This window comes from Aotus nancymaae, unplaced genomic scaffold, assembly GCF_030222135.1.
Source record: "Aotus nancymaae isolate 86718 unplaced genomic scaffold, 86718_ANA_hifiasm-v0.15.2.pri h1tg000018l, whole genome shotgun sequence".
Classification (NCBI taxonomy): domain Eukaryota; kingdom Metazoa; phylum Chordata; class Mammalia; order Primates; family Aotidae; genus Aotus; species Aotus nancymaae.
In genome coordinates, this window is record NW_026988430.1 from 21,308,625 (window position 1) to 21,324,251 (window position 15,627).

The 15,627-nt window shown below is 39.6% G+C and overlaps 1 protein-coding gene across 7 annotated transcripts in view; it reads left to right on the top strand.

Moving 5' to 3' along the window:
• RPS6KB1 (ribosomal protein S6 kinase B1) overlaps window positions 1-15,627 on the top strand; it is a 61,417-nt gene that overhangs the window by 40,153 nt on the left and 5,637 nt on the right. For 4 of the 7 annotated variants that reach the window (XM_012445480.2, XM_064378422.1, XM_064378424.1 and 1 more), the window contains exons 6-13: window positions 3,254-3,311; window positions 4,760-4,860; window positions 7,422-7,512; window positions 7,686-7,776; window positions 8,438-8,545; window positions 9,443-9,505; window positions 9,691-9,768; window positions 14,021-14,128. In XM_012445480.2, coding sequence (XP_012300903.1) covers window positions 3,254-3,311; window positions 4,760-4,860; window positions 7,422-7,512; window positions 7,686-7,776; window positions 8,438-8,545; window positions 9,443-9,505; window positions 9,691-9,768; window positions 14,021-14,128 — 698 coding nt within the window. The other 3 variants (XM_064378425.1, XM_064378426.1, XM_064378427.1) reach the window with 3 other exon arrangements.

Genomic DNA, 15,627 nt, shown 5'->3' on the forward strand with positions numbered 1-15,627 from the left:
CAGCCTATTTTTTTTTTTTGAGATGGAGTTTTGCTCTTGTCACACAGGCTGGAGTGCAATGGCATGATCTTGGCTCACTGCAAACTCTGTCTCCCAGGATTCAAGTGATTCTACTGCCTCAGCTTCCCAAGTATCTGGGATTATAGGCATGTGCCACCACACTCGACTAATTTTTGTGTTTTTAGTAGAGATGGGGTTTTACCATGTTGGTCAGGCTGGTCTCAAACTCCCAACCTCAGGTGATCTACCTGCCTTGGACTCCAAAAGTGCTGGGATTACAGGCATGAGCCACCGTGCCTGGCCATAGGTATCTGTTTCTTTCAGTTCTCTGAGAAAGAGAGATTTTGCGGTAACATATAACATGAAACAGAAAGCTGCAGAATGTAGCAACTCTTTTGTGATTATTCCCATTGGAAAAGCTTTCTTTTTTGAAGATGGAGTTTTGCTCTTCTCACCTAGGCTGGAGTGCAGAGGCACGATCTCGGCTCACCACAACCTCCACCTCCTGGGTTCAAGTGATTCTCCTGCCTCAGCCTCCTGAGTAGCTGGGACTACAGGCATGCGCCACCATGCCTGGCTATTTTTGTATTCTTAGTAGTGATGGAGTTTCACCATGTTGGCCAGGCTGATCTTGAGCTCCTAACCTCAGGTGATCTGCCCGCCTTGGCCTTACAAAGTGCTGGGATTACAGGTGTGAGCTACCACGCCCAGTCGTAAAAACTTTATTTTGACATAATTTCATACTTACAAAAAGTCTTAAGTTTGTGTTTGTAGTAGAAACTTACACAAAAGTTTTAAGAGTAGTATAAAGAATTCCTATGCTGAGCATGGTGGCTCATGCCTGTAACCAGCACCTTGGGAGGCTGAGGTGGGCGAATCATGAGACCAGCCTGGCCAACATAGTGAAACCCCATCTGTACTAAAAATAAAAAAGTTAGTCGGGCGTGGTGGCATGTGCCTATAATCCCAGCTACTCAGGAGGCTGAAGTAGGAGAATGACTTAAAGCTGGGAGGCAGAGGTTGTGGTGAGCCAAGATGGAGTCACTGCACTCTAGCCTGGGCAGTAGAGCAAGACTCCATTTCAAAAAACAAAACAAAAAATAAAGAATTCTATGTATCTCTCACCCTGTCACTTAGATTTCCCAAATGTTACCATTTCACCACATTAATTTTGTTCTGTTTTATGTATATGTATATATGTGTATACATATATACACGCAAACATACATAATTTTTTTGAACTGTTTAAGAGAGTGTTGCAGACATGATTTCCCTTTACCCCTAAATTTCAGTGTGTGTGTGTGTTTTTTTTTTTTTTTTTTTTTTTTTTTTTGAGATGAAGTCTCACTCTGTCACCCAGGCTGGAATGCAGTGGCGTAATCTTGGGCTCACTACAACCTCTACCTCCCAGGCTCAAGCAATTCTACTGGCTCAGCCTCCCGAGTAGCTGGGATTATAGGTACCCACCACCATGCCTGGCTAATTTTTGTATTTTTAGTAGAGATGGGGTTTCACCATGTTGGCCAGGCTGGTCTCAAACTCCTCACCTCAGGTGATCCACCCGCCTCAGCCTCCCAAAGTGCTGGGATTGCGGGCGTGAACCACTGTGCCCGGCGTGTTCAGTGTATATTTTCTAAAATCAAGGAGAGTGTCTTACATAACTATACTAAAATTATCAAAAATAGGAAAATAACATTGATGCAATGATAACTCTCCTTAGTTTCCTTTAATCTGGAACATTTTCTCAGTCTTTCTTTGACTTTCATGATGTTGACCTTTTTGGTTAGTACAGGCCAACTAGTTTGTAGCATGCATCACTTTGGGTTTAGCTGATGTTTCCTTAGTATTAGATTCAGGTTATGCAATTTTGGCAGGACCATTGAAGTGACATTGTGGTCTCCTCAATGCATCAGATCAAGAGGTACATGATATTTATATCTTTGTCCTATTACTTGTGACATTAACTTTGGTCACATGTATAAACTGGTGTCTGCCGAGTTTTTCCTTGGTGACATTTTCCCCTTTGTAATTAATAAGTATCTTTTGAAGAGATACTTTGAGATTCTTTAAATATCTCTCATCAAGCTTTCATGTTTAATGTTGTTGTTTTGAGACAGTCTCACTCTGTCACCTGGGCTGGAGTGCTGTGGCGCAATCTTTGGTCACTGCAACCTCCGCCTTGCAGGTTCAAGCGAGTCTCCTGCCTCAGCCTCCTGGGTAGCTGGAATTACAGGCATTTTCTTTTCTTTCTTTCTTTTTTTCCCCCGATCTGGAGTCTCACTCTGTCACCCAGGCTGGAGCTCAGTGTTGCAATCTTAGTTTCACCTACAACCTCTACCTCCCGGGTTCAAGCAATTCTCCTGCCTAAACCTCCCAAGTAACTGGGATTATAGGTACCCACCCAGCTAATTTTTGTAATTTTAGTAGAGACAGGGTTTTGCCATGTTTGGCCAGGCTGGTCTGGAACTCCTGATCTCAGGTGATCTGCCTACCTCGACCTCACAAAGTGCTGAGATTACAGGTGTGAGCCACTGCGCCCAGCCCACATTCAGTTTTGACATCCATTGATTCTTGCCTGCAACAATTAATTATGTTTGTCAAGTGATTTTTTCTTATTCCATCATGGCTCCTTCATTTATTACTTGGCATTCTACTGTAATAAAGAGCTTTCCCTTCTTCCCCATTAAAAAAATTTATGTATTCATTTATTTACGTCTTTGTGGACTTAGGGATTCTATTATTATTTGATGTGATATAACCCTCTATTATCATTATTTATTTTGATACTCAAATTGTGCTATGTTTTCTACTAAGCCATTGCCAGTTTCATTCTGTTTATTTAAAGGTTCTGAAAATATGAAATATGAGCATTCACTAAAATTAGTGAGGATTATTTAATTGCAGATCATTTTTCTACTTATGGGTAAAATGTTAGAGTCTTTAATCAAGATTTTTTCTTTAACCTCAGGTCTTGAATCTACAAATATTTTGAAGTTTGTAGATATAAAACCTGGAAATCCAAGCCACTTCTAGTTTTTAAACATATGTGTGTCACAGAAGAATAAGAATGCTACTAAAAATAGAATCCTGAGGACTTAGTTTTAAAACCTATAATTTTTAGAATCTGTTTTTCATTTTTAAGGGGCTGATGTCTTTTAATTATGGTTAGAAGGAAAGCACAAACTCTGTCATTAGAAGTGGGTTGGAAATAAATATTGTTTTATTTCTAATGTTTTTTTCTTTTTCTTCACAGGAGGAGAACTATTTATGCAGTTAGAAAGAGAGGGAATATTTATGGAAGATACAGCCTGGTAAGTGAACTTTTTGTGGTTGCATAGATTCAGGAAATTACAAGCAAAGCCCCATTCCCACTGTGGGCAGCCACATGATTGAGTAAATTGATCTGGAGCCAGTCAGTCACTCAGGACCTCAAGGGGGAGAAGCAGCTTTGGGACTGGGCAGCTATGGAGGTCACATCATTCCTTTGCCCTTAGGCTTGAGTGGAACGCTCTTCACACCAGTTGTTCCTAACAGAACCATTCTCATTGCGGCTTTCTTTCCTTGAATTGGTAAGCTGCCTGCCTTGGCTGTGGGTGAGTGTGGTTTTCCAGTGAAACTTTATGTGTGGAACAATGGAAAGTATCAGAAATCATCTCCTTTTTTTAAAGACTTTCTATTTCTCAAGGTGCAGTCTTAGGGAGGTGATAAGCCTGGGCATATCATCTGTGGATTGATTATATAGTCAGGATGGGATTTACCCGCCTATTTCTGAACATGTCATCTGCTTCAAATTAAAAATATGCACATCCTTTTATGAAGCAACAGTATTGGGTCATAATAAATCAGTTTATCGTATACCTTAATTTAATAGAAAACAACACTTAAATGTTTTTTTCTACCTTAATTACCAAAACTGCATTCCATTGTTTAATTTCAGGCCTTTTCTAACACAGAAGCTGCATTTAAGAGCCTTAGGGATGAAGTGCCCTTTTTTGGAGGAGGCTCACTGAGCCATGTTGGAGGCTGTGTTTGTGGTCGTGCTGGCTGTGAAACTGCCTCAGTCCTCTAGGACACACCCTCTCCATCCTGGAGTAATCTGCAGGATTGCAACATTGTTATGCAGCCAGTATTGCAGTGCCCTGTGCTTTTCGAATCCAGACAGGGTTGATTCAGCCCTTTATTCTTTTGAGGTAGATAAATTTGAGTGTCACACAGTTTATAGTTGTGGGCTGGCTGGCAGGAGGGAGGGCAGGTACCGTGGGCCTAAGCTGTCTATAAATATGTAGCTGTATTAAGTAAGGGATGATGGGCTTCTAAGGGTCAGGTTATAAGGTATCTTTTGAAATCAAGACTTGATCTCTGAGAATAACAAAGTTCCTATTTCCTATGGGATTTTAAAGTTGGGTGTGGATGGGAGAAAATCTGCTTTGAAATGAATGACTATTAGCTTAATTCCTACACAGACAGAACAAAACATGACCAATGGCAGTTTAGCATATTCTGGACATCTTTGCAATTTTAGCAGTATATTCTAATGGCAAAATAAAGCACTTTATAGTTTCACTAAAATGAGTGAAACATAAACGTCCCCATGCCTTTTGGCAGCATCCTATGTCATCTCTTTTCCCCATACATCCTCTACCCCACTAATTTGGTCTTTGGTGCATGTCTGTTTCTTTCAAGGAGTTTTGCTCCATGCATAAACTGCTTTGAGTAGATTACACTCTTTTTAATTTTATTAAATCACTTTTATTTCCAGCTTTTACTTGGCAGAAATCTCCATGGCTTTGGGGCATTTACATCAAAAGGGAATCATCTACAGAGATCTGAAGCCGGAGAATATCATGCTTAATCACCAAGGTGGAGACATACTGTAAACAATTCTATAGTAAATAATCATCTTAAAATCCTCCCACACAGGTCATGGCCATTTTCAAAGCCCTATATTCATCTGTCTATTTTGTATATTTCTTTCCTTAGAATTTATGGCATCATAGTACTTGCTGATGTTTAAGTCTTTAGGTACTTATGCTTGGTGAGGGTAAAAGAAGTTGAGGATAATAGTCGCTCAACTGCCTTTTTTGGTTTAATCCTTACTTTTTATAGTTTTTCATGTTTTTGGAATTCTTACATAAAATATGAGCCAAAAGCCAGTCTAAACATTAATTTTGACTTGTTACTTAAATTGAAAAGTGAATCTTAATTATACAAGTTGAGTTTTAATAATGAAAATATGTAAATATTGGCCAGGCCTGGTGGTTTACACTTGTAATCCCAGCACTTTGGGAGGCCGAAGCAGGTGGATCACCTGAGGTCAGGAGTTCAAGACCAGTCTGGCCAACATGGTGAAACCCTGTCTCTACAAAAATACACAAAAAAGTTAGCCGGGCATGATGGCAGTTACCTGTAATCCCAGCTACTTGGGAGGCTGAGGTGGGAGAATCGCTTGAACCTGGGAGGCGGAAGTTGCAGTGAGCCAAGATCGTGACATATCACTCCAGCCTGGGCAGCAGAGTGAGACTCTGTCTCAAAAAAAAAAAAAAAAAAAAAAAAAGAAGAAAGAAAATATGTAAATATTAGCTTCTTACATTAAGTTTTACTAATGCTGAAAAAAGGATTGAAATTGAACCAAAGTATTTGATACAACTTTGGAAATAATGATGTTTAGTAGGCATCAGGTTACCCCCTTTTTTTGAGATGGGGGTCTCTGTCACCCAGGCTGGAGTGCAGTGGTGTGATCACAGCTCACTGCAACCTCTGCCTCCCAGACTCAAGTGATCCTCCCAAGCCCCTCAAGTAGTTGGGGCTATTGTGGCACACCACCACGCCTGGGTAATTTTTTTGTAGAAACGGGGTTTGCCATGTTGCCCAGGGTGGTCCCAAACTCCTGAGCTTAATTGATCTGCCCAGCAAATCGCTGGGATTACAGGCATAAGCCACCTGCCCCGCAGCCAGAATCAGTTTATTCTTGCTGTTTGTTTGCAACAACAAACATAAACATCAGAGAGACCGATAGTCTGTACAACTGTAGATATAGCACAATGAACCTTGACTACAACTGCATGCTGCTACAGACAGCTCAACTTATGCTAATCCGGGCTGTGGGCAGACTTGGCAATTCACTCATACCCCAAAGAAGCAACCAGCTGACCCAGGGTATCTAGAAGGTGGTAGCAGCTGCTAATCCTTAGATGTCTACAGAATGATCCATGAGGTAGTTAATTGTTTCAAACTGTTAGAAAATGATGTGTGAACAACTGAGGCTCATATAAACATTTCAGATTATACTCCTCCACCCACCTTTTTTTTTTTTTTAGGAGAAATGATATACTTAACTGAATATATCATGAGAATATAAGTGTCTCTTCTTTCCTCCCATCAACACCTTCTCACTCCCCAAAACTTGGATTCTGATCTGAATTCTAAGTCACAGGATAGAACAGGGAAGCAATAGAATAATTAACTACTTCTTTGATCCGTAAAGTTGAATGTATCAGATGGTTCTGTGAAAATAAAAGCCACACTTCTTCTGTATCAGAGTGTAGTATATACTTATATTTGAATCAATAGGTGTTTGTGTCTTTTCTGTGAAATGGATCTCAAATACTAGAGTCCCTGGGGTTGTTGAACCACTTGTTATCTAATGACAGTTTAGTAAAGAAAGCTAAAACTTGAACTGAAATGATCTTTGTATAAGGTGGTAAGTTTTTTTACTTTATGGATCATTGATGATTGATTCATACTATCTAGCAATTTTACTTCTTTCCCCTCATTAGTAGCATTGGGCAGAATGAGCTACCTTGTTATAGTGACTTTCTGAGACCATTTTAAGAATTCTTCGCTGGGCGCTGTGGCTCATGCCTGTAATCCCAGCTCTTAGGGAGGCAGAGGCGAGAGGATAGCTTGAGCCCAGGAGTTCGAGACCTGCCTGGGCAATATAGCGAGACCCTGTTCTCCACAAAAAGGAAAAAAAAAAATTCTTCACAGTTCACTGTGATAAAAGCTATATATTTGAAGAACTGTCTCACACCTTTGTTTAAAAGGTAGATAATATATTTATTAGGGTTTGTGTACTTAAACTAGACTGCATAAAGCAGTTTTCCAGGATTTTTCTTTTTCAAGATGGTAGAGGATTCTGTGTATACTTAAAGGTAGAGCCTTCAACAGGTTATTTCACTTTTTTCTCTATCTTTATTTTCTCTTTACTAGATAGATTATATTATTGGCAAAAGGTGACTTTCCCCTAGCCTTAAACAGTTAGCATTTCACTTTATGGAGGTACCCTGTTCTTGACATCTGCAAGAAAAGTTTGAGGCAAGAAAAGTTAAATGGAAGGATAGAGTAAGGTGTTACATGACATGGTTAAACACTGTACATACTTTGAATTTTGAGAATAATCATACTGTAATATTTCTTTGTAGGTCATGTGAAACTAACAGACTTTGGACTATGCAAAGAATCTATTCATGATGGAACAGTCACACACACATTTTGTGGAACAATAGAATACATGTGAGCTGCATGTTAAATATAATTGGTTTGGGGGTAATAGCTAATGTTACCTGCTTTAAGGAATAGTGTCTATTTTCTGTACCCTCATTGACTCTGAATATTGTTTTTAAAATTCTAATTCAGATGATGCGCAAATAGGTGAATTTTTAATCATATTATTTTTCTCATTGTAGGGCCCCTGAAATCTTGATGAGAAGTGGCCACAATCGTGCTGTGGATTGGTGGAGTTTGGGAGCATTAATGTATGACATGCTGACTGGAGCAGTAGGTGCACAATTAAAAGCTGCATGTATTATGGTCTGTGCTGAGTAGTTATGAAGTCACTGTAGCAAGAGACCTTTCCTGTGCTTTCTGAAAATGTTACCAATGGAGTTATTTTCAAAGCCCAAAGATTTATTCAGCAGTTTAACACTAATAATGCTTTATGATTATATGGGATCCCATACTTTCAAAAACATTTTCATTTAAATGATCTATGTCATGGCAGATAGAATCTGTGGAATAGATGTTGAGGAGATAATGCCCTTATTTTATAAATGGAGAAATTGAAGCATAAAATCACATAGCTCACTTATTATCACACAGCAAGTTAATGGTGGAGACACAGGCCTCCTTTCAGGACACTGCTATTTCCTCTGTCCTATTGCTTAAAAACTGCATGTCTGCCGGGCACAGTGGTGCAGGCCTGTAGCCTAGGCTACTCAGGAGGTGGGAGTAGCTGAAGTGGGAGGATCACTTGAGCTAAGGATTGTTAATAGAATCTAGCCTTGGCAACATAGTGAGACCCTGTCTCTAAAACAAAATAAAGCTCTTTAGCAGCATACATTTCTGATCTTCATGCATAATTAATTCAGGAAATAGAGAATATTGTTATTTAAAATTTGTTTCTTATATGCTAATATTTTTCACTGTCTTCTACTCTTAGCCCCCATTCACTGGGGAGAATAGAAAGAAAACAATTGACAAAATCCTCAAATGTAAACTCAATTTGCCTCCCTACCTCACACAAGAAGCCAGAGATCTGCTTAAAAAGGTAAGATTCTTAAATGGTCACTCACATTGCAAGATTCAGTGACTAGGATTTAACTAGATAGAATTTAATGTATATTTTGAATAAAGAATCATTTATAAATATTGAACACAAAAAAATCTAATTTTTGAAGGCGAAGTACATATCTGTTTAAAAACTTTCTTTCCATATTTAAAAAAAATTTTTTTTTTTTGAGACGAAGTCTTGCTCTGTTGCCCAGGCTGGAGTGCAGTGGCACGATCTCAGCTCACTGCAACCTCTGCCTCCCGGGTTCAAGTGATTCTCCTGCCTCAGCTTCCTGAGTAGCTGGGATTACAGGAGCCCACAACCACGCCTGGATAATTGTTGTATTTTTAGTAGAGATGGGTTTCACCATGTTGGTCAGGCTGGTCTGGAACTCCTGACTTCAGGTGATCTACCTCCCTTGGCCTCCCAAAGTGCTGGGATTATAGGCCTTTAAACAGTATTCAGTAGTAATTAGTAAACTATATTTTCTTTCTTTTTTTTTTTTTGAGATGGAGTCGCTCTGTCACCCAGGCTGTAGTGCGGTGGCATGATCTTGGCTCACTGCAACCTCTGCCTCCCAAGTTCAAGTGATTCTCCTGCCTCAGCCCCCTAGTAGCTAGGATTATAGGCATTTGCCACTATGCCAGGCTAATTTTTGTATTTTTAGTAGAGAAGGGGTTTCACCATGTTGGCCAGACTGGTCTCAAACTCCCAATCTCAGATGATCTGCCTGCCTCAGCCTCCCAAAGTGCTGGGATTACAGGCATGAGCCACCGTGCCTGGCCAATAAACCATATTTTCTCAAGGCAGAGTAGACAAGCAAAGTCTATAAAAGAAAAAAAAAATCACTTTGACTAAGGTTCTTCATCCACACTTTTTTTTTCATCTTTAAAGCTGCTGAAAAGAAATGCTGCTTCTCGTCTAGGAGCTGGTCCTGGGGACGCTGGAGAAGTTCAAGTAGGGATTGGTATCTTTGGTGTTTTGGGGGGAAGATAATGCTAATTTTATATATTTCTGAGGGTTATATATAGTTGCTTATGAGCTTAGCTTATTTTGTGGCATGTAACTTCAAAAAGGCGATTAATTTATCAATTCAGCAAAGTCTATTCCCCTCAACTTTTCTTTCTGCTCTTTTTTCCTAGGCTCATCCATTCTTTAGACACATTAACTGGGAAGAACTTCTGGCTCGAAAGGTGGAGCCCCCTTTTAAACCTTTGTTGGTAAGTGTACATGAAAGCACATGATTGGGTGCAGTGGCTCATGCCTGTAATCCCAGAAGTTTAGGGGGCCGAGGTGGGAGGATTGTTTGAGGCCAGGAGTTCAAGACCAGCATGGGCAACATAGCAAGACTCTGTCTCTACAAAAAATTTAAAAGTTAGCTGGGTGTGCTGGCATGTGCCTATGAGTCACAGCTGCTTGGGAGGCTGAAGCAAGAGGATAATTTGAGATTTTTTTAAAAATAAGAAAAATCTCAGAGCAGACAGAAACATTTTTATTAACAGTTCAGAGATCTCTGGTTTATCCTTTCTTCAGCATCTTTGTTTTTATTTTTTATTTTGAGACAGGGTCTCACTCTGTCACCCAGGATGGAGTACAGTAGCACGATCACAGCTCAGTGCAGCCTTGACCTCCCCAGGCTCAGATGATTCTCCCACCTCAGCTTCCTGAATAGCTGAGACTACAGACACATGTCACCATGGACAGTTAATTTTTTTGTATTTTTTTGTAGAAACAGGGTTTCGCCATGTTGCCCAGGCTGGTCTGGAACTCCTGGGCTCAAGTGATCCACCCACTTCAGCCCCTCAAAGTGCTGGGATTACAGGAGTGAGCTTCTGCACCCAGCCAAGCATCTTTTAGCTTTGTACTATCTTTTAAAGAACTAATGCCAGTGGCAATTGACTGTATTATAGCTATTTTTAAGTTGGTTACCTAAGACAATTACATATTTCAGGTAGTTGGGACTTTTTTTGTTTTATTTTGCTTAATTTAACCATTTTAAATGTGAATCTCTAGGAATTTTTTCTTCAAAATATAGAATATATGTGCATTAGTTTGCTAGGCTTGCTGCAACAAAGTACCACAAACCAGGTGGCTTAAACAACAGATTTATTATCTCATAGATCTGGAGATTAGAAGTTCTAGATCACATTGTTAGAGTTGGTTTCTTTGAGGACTATGAGAAACTGTATGTTCCATGCCTCTCCTCTGGCTTCTGGTGGTTTGCTGGTAATCTTTGTCATTCTTTGGCTTGTAGGTGCATCACCCGGATCTCTGCCTTCATGTTCACATGGTGTTCTACCTGTGTGCATATCTGTGGCCAAATTTCCCCTTTTTATAGGGATACCAGTCATATTGGATTAGGGTTCCTCTCTACTCCAGTAGGACCTCATCTTGACTAATTACATCTGTAATAACCCTTTCCAAATAAGGTCACATTCTGAGGAACTAGAGGTTAGAACTTCAACATATGAAATTTTTTGGGGGGTGGGTGAGGCACACAATTCAACCTGTAACAATATGTTTACGAGTAAATGAGTTAGTGTGTTGGTTATTGTCTTTCTCCCACCTCAGAATCTGAGAAAACACAGTTTATTTTTCCATTCCTTGGGATGTAGATGGAGAAGGAGGAGGAGGATGATGGTGATTATTATTTGGTCATGGAGCATAATGTGATCCACTTTAAAAAACAACAAACAATTGTAAGGAAGATAACTATCACACACCTAATGCCCAGCTTCAAAAATGATTAGGTCATCTTGTTTAAACATAACCACCATCCCATCATCACACCTGAGAAGCTGACAATTTCCCTAGGTTTTTTTTTCTTTCTTTCTTTCTTTCTTTCTTTTTTTTTTTTTTTTTGAGACAGGGTCTTTCTCTGTTGCCAGGCTGGAGTGCAGTGGCATGATCATGGCTCATGGCAGCCTCAAACTCCCAGGCTCAAGAGATCCTCCCATATAGCTTGGACCACAGGGTTGTATCACCACACTCAGCTAATTTTTTGAGTTTTTCTAGAGATGAGGTCTCCCTGTGTTGCCCCAGCTAGTTATTTTGTTGTTGTTGTTCCATTCTTTTTTTTCCTCCTGTTTGTAATTATTTAATCAAGGTTTATATGTAGTTTGGTTACTATGTCTCTTAGGTCTTTTGTCATTTATAGATATCCTCTCTCAGATCTTCCCCTGATTTATTGAAGAAACCGGGCCATTTGTCCTGTAGAATTCTCAAATTTTGATTTTGTTGATACTATCCCCATAGTATCTTTGACTGTGTTCATCTGTTCCCTGAATTTCCAAAAACTGGTAGTTAAATTTAAGTAGTTGATCTGATTCAGATTAAATTCTCAGTATTGTGTGCTTTGATCAGGAGGCATAATGTGTAGGGTTTTTTTTTGTTTTTTGTTTTTCGTGATGCTAGTGGTCACTGATCATTGCCTGTGTCAGCACTTCACTACCAGGGTAATTTGGCGATGTGTGGAGATACATTGATTGTCACAGCTTGGGGGAGGGAATGCTATGGGTACCTTCAGGAGTAAGAGTCAGCACAGGACAGCCCCTACAGCAAAGTATTAATAGGCCTAAAACGTCAGTAGCACTGAGGTTAAGAAACTCTGGCCTAGTTTTACAATTTCATCAGTTGTTTGTGAAATGGTCCTATTCTAACTGTTATTCTTTGTTAGCTGGAATTCTTTCATAAAGAGAAACTCTGATCAGTTATTTAGTTACCCAAGGTATAGTTCATATAGGAAAGGCAGTATAAATGTTTTATTCTTTCCCAGTTTTCAAAATAATGAATTAGTTCCCTAGCATCTTCCAAAATTTGACCAATGAACTTCGTGTATGTGTTTTTTTCTTTTTTAGTGTATTATGAACGTACACATTTTAACATATTTGTGTTTCATTTCATCGTAGTTATTTTTATTCATTTATTGTTTTGAGGCAGGGTCTTACTCTGTCACCCAAGCTGTAGTTCCATGGTATACTGCAACCTTGACTTTCCAGCCTCTAGCAGTCTCCTCCCACCTCAGCTTCTTGAGTAGCTGGGACCACAGGTGCACCACCATACCCAGCTAATTTTTGTGTTTCTGGTAGAGACGGGGTTTCGCTATGTTCACCAAGCTGGTCTTCAACTCCTGAGCTCAAAAGTGATCTACCCGGCTTTGCCTCCCAAAGTATTGGGATTATAGGTGTGAGCTACCGTGCCTGGCAGTTATTTTTATTGATGCTCAATTTTTCCCCTCATTGAATGCTGGGTGCATCTTCATGTTGGTTTCTGAGTCCTTTTGACATGACCACATGGTCTGGTGTTGTACCAGAGAACAAAATAAGGAGAGTGGTGTCCTATGCTTATCTTATACGTTTCCCCACACTTAGAATCAGCCATTTCTCCAAGGAGAGCTGTTTCACATTCTGGGCTCTAAGAGAGTTATAAGGTCAATGTGGTCATCTTTTAGTATTAAGTCAGATATTCTAAAGTATTATTAACTTCCTACATTTGGCCCAAGAGTCTAACCAGATATTTTGGGAAATAGAGAAGGAATTAAAGAAATAAATCTTATGGTTAGAACTGAAGTGAGTTAGAACTGAAGTGATAACTATATTTTCACAAGGATATAGAACTTCTAACTCATGTGGAATAGAAAATTATGTTTGCTCCTTTAGATTTCTAAAGGAATGAAATAAGCTGTAGGAAGAAACTTTAACTGAGCATCTTTAAACTTTAACTGGAGCATCTTACAAGTGTTATTCATGTTTTAACTCTGCTTCAGTAGTTTTTCAAGCTTATTAAAACCTGCAGCAGCCAATTGAACTAATTATCTCTAAACAGGGGGTTAGCTAGTAGACTAGGCACACCGAAGCTTTGTGAGAGGGGAAAATTGATATTCACATTTTTTCCAGCCTGTTTTGAGTTTGATATATTAACTTTTTTTTTTTTTTTTTTTGAGACAGAGTCTTGTACTGTTATCCGGGCTGGTGTGCAGTGGTGCGATCTCAGCTCACTGCAACTTCCACCACCTGGGTTTAAGTGATTCTCCTGCCTCAGCCTCCCGAGTAGCTAGGATTACAGGCTTCTGCCATCATACCCAGCTAATTTGTATTGTCAGTAGAGACGGGGTTTCACTATGTTGGCCAGGCTGGTCTCAGACTCCTGACCTCATGATCCACCCACCTCAGCCTCCCAAAGTGCTGGGATTATAGGTGTGAGCCACCACACCCAGCTGATATATTCACATTTTTAATAGGAATGATAGCTATATACTAAAATCTGTGTTAATGCATGTTTAAGATTTGAAGGTGTAATTTGACTCAGTACTTTCCACCTGCATTTTTTTCTTCATTCTGTGCCTGCTGAAACAATTCTGATACTTTTATAGTAAACCCCTGTGAAAAGAGCTCCCAGAGCTTACATTGTAGTTGATTGATGTTTGCAAAATGGACTATTCATCATTTTCTAAACTATTTTGTTTGTATAAAGCAATCTGAAGAGGATGTAAGTCAATTTGATTCCAAGTTTACACGTCAGACACCCGTTGACAGCCCAGATGACTCAACTCTCAGTGAAAGTGCCAATCAGGTCTTTCTGGTAAGTGAAAGAATTTCCATGTAGTCATGGGAAATTTTAAGTATGAGGATGGGCCCTTCAATAAGAAAATTCAGCGTGCTTGCTTCGCGGTTCATGTAGGTAACCTGGCTCAATTTTTTTTTTTAAATGAGCCATGCCCTTACTGATTGATACCTACAAAATTAATTTTCCAATCAATCATACTCTCTTTGTACAGCCCCACCCTGATTTCTAAAATAAATAATTTTATTTATAAATTTTATTATAGCGATTAGGGTGGGACTGTACAAAGAGTATGATTCCCTTTTTTGGTTGGACCACAGACTTAACAATGATATTTGGCTTAGCATCTCAACCAAAAACTAGTCATAGCACTGGGAAAGGAAAACCTCAGTAACTACATGTGTTTTATTCCTGAAACAGCTATAGATTTTTGGTACCTTTTTTTTTTTTGAGACAGGGTCTCACCTTGTAGCCCAGGCTGGGTGCAGGAGGTAGTAGTGTGATCATGGTCCACTGCAGCCTTGACCTCCCAGGCTCAAGTGATCCACCCATTTCAGCCTCGTGAGTACCTGGACTACAGGGATGTGTCACGTCCAGCTAATTTTTAATTTTTTTGTAGAGACAGAGTCTCACTATTTTACTCCTGGACTCAAGCTGTCCTCCCGCCTCGGCTTCCCAGAGTGCCAAAATTATAGGCATGAGCCATCATGCCTGGCCCTATTTTTGGTACTCTTAGCAGAAGTAGGAGATATTTTATTCATTCATTCATTCATATATTTAGAGATGGAGTTTTGCTCTGTTGCCAGGCTGGAGTGCAGTGGCACAATTTTGGCTCACTGCAACCTCCGCCTCCTGGGTTCAAGCGATTCTCTTGTCTCAGCTTACCGAGTAGCTGGGACTATAGGCATATGCTACCATGCCCAGTTAATTTTTCTATTTTTAGTAGAGACCAGGTTTCACCATGTTGGCCAGGATGGTCTCGATATTTTGATCTTGTGATCCACCCACCTTGGCCTCCCCAAAGTGCTGGGATTACAGGTGTGAGCCACTGTACCCAGCCTGGCAACAGAGCAAAATTCATGTTTTTAAATTCAAGTTTGACGTGTGCATGATCAAAGTTACTGTATATCTGTTAGTAAAGTCTTAGGTTCAGTTAGGGAAATGGGCATGAATCACTTTAATTTTGGCATTTTTTTTCTCTGATGTACTACTGATGTAGAATTTGTACCTTTAACTTAACATAGAGACCTTTTCCTCAGTTGGACATTGCAGAATTTCAACTTACATGACAGTTTTCCCCCCACAAAATAGAAACATTTTATTTAGCTATGAAGAAATCCAAAGTTGTGGTGGTAAAAGTGAGATACTGAAGCTTTCATTGCCAGTTAAAGTATTATTGAGCTTTTCATAATTACTTAAATTGGCTAACTAATGAACAGAACAATTCATTTGTTAGGTTGTAGCCAGAATTTTGTATAAAGTGGATCTCTTTAAACATTAATTAAAAAAAAAAATAG